The sequence below is a fragment of the Peromyscus californicus genome, unplaced genomic scaffold (assembly GCF_007827085.1).
Source record: "Peromyscus californicus insignis strain IS unplaced genomic scaffold, ASM782708v3 Scaffold_8__1_contigs__length_139910024, whole genome shotgun sequence".
Classification (NCBI taxonomy): domain Eukaryota; kingdom Metazoa; phylum Chordata; class Mammalia; order Rodentia; family Cricetidae; genus Peromyscus; species Peromyscus californicus.
The window spans coordinates 54,258,991-54,262,860 of record NW_026294606.1 but is presented as its reverse complement, the minus strand read 5'-3'; the positions used below and the strand labels follow the sequence as shown (position 1 = coordinate 54,262,860).

At 42.3% G+C, this 3,870-nt stretch overlaps 1 protein-coding gene across 1 annotated transcript; it reads right to left on the bottom strand.

Annotated features, from left to right (window-relative positions):
- Positions 1-208: 208 nt before the first annotated feature.
- Positions 209-2,037, bottom strand: LOC128103452 (SUMO-activating enzyme subunit 1-like). Its single transcript, XM_052727858.1, is given in 1 exon segment — positions 209-2,037. A coding segment is annotated over 1 exon segment (1,044 nt). The 3' UTR covers positions 209-993.
- Positions 2,038-3,870: the final 1,833 nt, after the last annotated feature.

Below are 3,870 nucleotides of genomic sequence, written 5' to 3'. Positions count from 1 at the left end.
GAAAAAAACAAGACAACAAGAGCTTAATATGTATTAACCAGGTAACTTGTCTTATTTGGTTGAAGAAAAGACCCTTTTTTTGAGAGAGAGAATTATTATTACTTTATTATCAATCCTCACAAACAACCAGGGGAATCTATGAGCTAGAGAAGACAAGTTGTCCCACCTCAAGAAGTCCAAACCAACTCAGCCCCGCCACTGGAGGACCTGGGTGCCCAAGACAGGGACTGGAGAGGCGGCCACCTCTAACTCTGGAACACACCTTTTATTATATTTTGAGACAGGTTCTTGATACATTATGTAGACCAACTTGGCCTTGAAACTTAAGACAACCCTCCTGGCCCTGCATCCCAATTTCTAAGATTACATGGTCCCTGGCATTGAATCCGCCTTTTTAGAAATAAAAATTTTTGGCTGAGAGATGGATCAGCCATTAAAGGCTAGGCTCAAATAGACTCACAACCAAAAGACAAGAAATGAACAGTTCCACTAAAGTTTAACTGCTAAGATAGCTAGGTGACAGCCTCTCCCTTCCCAAAGCCCAGGCTACAATCCTGATGAAGGAAGGCTCAATAACCAAGGGCTATCCGCAGTCCTTCGGGTTTGGCAGAAGTCCACTTCCACTGGGGTTCAAAGGCTCTGGGCCTCATACCCCTGCTGAAGCCCCACCCTGTTCTGTTATAGAAAGGGTTAAGTCCAAAAGGTTGCAAGAAGCTCTGACATCACGACGCATGATGAAGCATGCTGCTCTTGCCAGGAACTGCCAGTCTCCAATGACAGCGTAAGTGAGCAGCACCAGAGGGGTGCTATGTGATAGTCATACCCCAGAACCAGCAGGTCCCTGACACTTGCTAGGACAGAAGCAGGACACAGTCTGGCCTACTTGCTTTAGGAAAATCTTTTTCATTCAGACATGCCTTCTTGGGAAGCTGGCAGGTGACAGGTGGGCTTGGAGCAGGCACGCACACACCTCTAGGCTGCCATACCTCAGCTTCACTTGGGACCCAGGCACTCCACAATTCCACTCCCCTTCATGCCATCGAAAAAGAAAAAGTTGTTGTGAGGAGGGTCCCACTGAAACAGGGCATTCACAATTTCCTGTGCCAAGATCCCTCCAACCATAGCACGTACTGGGGCCATCTCAGAGAAGCAGTACCTGACAAAGTCATTGGGAAGCAGGTCAGGACTGACGCCCAGTGAGTCAAGCACATCATTTCGTATCTGCAGCAGCAGTTCAGCGTCCTCACTGTATTTCTCAGAACTGGGATCTCTCCCTTTATCTGTGCGGAATTTCAGTAGCACTTGCAGCAGAAAGTAGTCCGGGGCTGTGCGCTTCAAGGCGGTTTTGGCTTTCTCTCCACTCCTATCCACTTCCAGCGCCTCTTTTACAGGGCAGAAAAGCACTTTCTTTTTGACCATGGTTGTCTCAGACGAATCAAATTTTGCTCTCTTGGTATCAGGTGCATCTTTTACTCCTTGACCAACTTTGGCAACTTTGGTTTTCTCTTCTACAAACTCATGCTCTGCAAGATTTGCAAAGGTGTACCCATGGTACCCAAAGACATCTCCTATGAAGAACTTGATGCTGTTTCTGTGACAGATCTGGTCAACTTTAACAATGACATCCCTGGAACAGCAAGTCAGGCACACCGCATCAAACTGAGTGAAGAATGCCTCCGGCTTCTTCTCTATATCCTCAGTGTCCACTTTTACATCCACCATGGGGTTGAGATTCTGGGCACGTTCCAAAGAGGCCTCAGCCCTATTTCGGTCCACAGACCCAGTCCGAATCAAGAACTGAGCTTCAGGGTCTTCTGGAGATACCTGCTAGTGATCCAGCATGGTCAGTCCTTTCACTCCTGCCAGGATAAGATTCTTGGCAAATTCAGCCCCAAGTCCTTTCATGCTGACAAACGGCACCCGGGAAGCTCGAAGTCGCTTCTGGGCCTTCAGTCCCCACAGGTGGATCTGCCCGTCATACTGCGCCACCTGCTCCTCGCTGATGCCGCCACCGCTGGCCTCTTCCTTCTCCACCATGGCGCAGGCTTTCACCTCACCAGGTCCCGTTCTGTATAACCTCTGTTTCACTGAAACAGAATTTCTTCACAGCTTTTGAGAAAAGTAGTAGATTTTCTGACATTACTTCACAGTTGAATGAGATGCAGATAGAAACCAAAGAAAGATATTTTATTAAACTATCCATTTACTTATCCATGCAATAGATTTCAAGATAATTTTCATGCTTTTTATTTTCAGGTCTGGATGGAAAAACTGTGCTATGGAGTGGGACGGATGTAGGTAGGACATTTTTATTTTTACTCATTAGCTGTGTGGTCATAGCTTAGTTACTTGACCTCTCCAATATTTTGCTATTTAATTGTAAAATAGATAGAATTGCTTACCTAAAACTTAATATAGGAATTGAATTTTCTGAAGGAATAAAAGTCCTAAATTTCAAGGGCTAATAACCTTTATCTCATATTACGTGAGGGATGGTGCTTCATTACGACCCTTCTTCAAGCTCTGGATTGTATCTTTTTTATCATTTGTAGATTGTCATAGTTAATGTTCATCATCAACTGCATGGGATTTACAACCTCCTAGAAAACACACATCTGGATGTATCTGTGAAAGTATTTATAGAAAAATTTTATTGAAGAAGGAAGAACCACCATGAATGTGGGTGGCATCAATCTATGGGATGTGTCTCCATGGAGATTTTTAAACTCATTGTATGATTGATTATTTTTTCTTGCTAGTCATTCTGCTTACATATGAGTAAAGGAAGACAGGTAAGGTGACCACTACACTCTTCCTCATAGAAGCAAGAAAGAATGGAAACATTGTGATTATTGATCCATGGAAATGTCATGAATCCTTCACGGACAGTGTTAAAAGTATTGACTTGATGACAGAGAATTCTCCCTTTGGAGATCCAGCTATCATTTCTCTATGAGCATATGTGAAGAGGATATTAGAGCAACTGGTGCCCTTAGGTGTGGCTTCCTCATCCTGTCCATATAAAATTTGGGATCCAGAGGTTTTAGATTCCAGATAGCAATAATTTAGTTTAATTAAGGCTGGTGATATTTTTGGGTGATAAAATGATTTCCCTCTTTCTGATGTGGGCAAGCTGTATGTGCCACTATCTTCTAACTAAATTCTAAGATGGTCTTTCTCTGTCTGTCTATGGTCTCTCTCTGTCTGTCTTTGTCTGTGTCTGTCTCTCTGTCTCTCTCTGCCACCTTCCTTAATTATAATTGTTTGCATTTATCAAACTTCTAATTTTTAAAAAACTTGTTTGAGTATATGATGTGTGTGTGGGGAGCGCATCTGTAGAAGTCATCTGATAGAGTGATGCAGATTCCGTCCTCTCCTTCTACCTTCATATGTGAACCAGAGAATAAACTCAGGTCACAAAGCTGTGAGGTATGTGACTTTATCCTCTGAGCTATTTCACCAGCCCCACTTTATCAGACATCTATAGGATCACGCCGTAATGTATTTCTCTCAAGCTGTTCCACCCCAATTGATAAGTGTTTCTCAAAACTCATCTTAAATAGGGGAGTTTAAGAAAAGGTATGAGAAACACACCCCAAAATGCTCTTTGCCTTAATCTGGTGTCTTAATTGACTCTTAATCAAATTTTCTTGGTCAACGATATTCTCAATTTTATTTTATTTTTAGAGATGAAAATTGTTCTCTTCCCAATCCTTTTTTTTTATTTCTAGATAATTTAAGTTCTTTTAAGTTTATCACATCTCACAAACAAATATATTCTCTGCTGAGCTCATATTTCTTATATTACTTTAACTTCTGTGGCTAACATCTCCAATTATACTAATATAACCCTGTTTCAAAAATATCTTG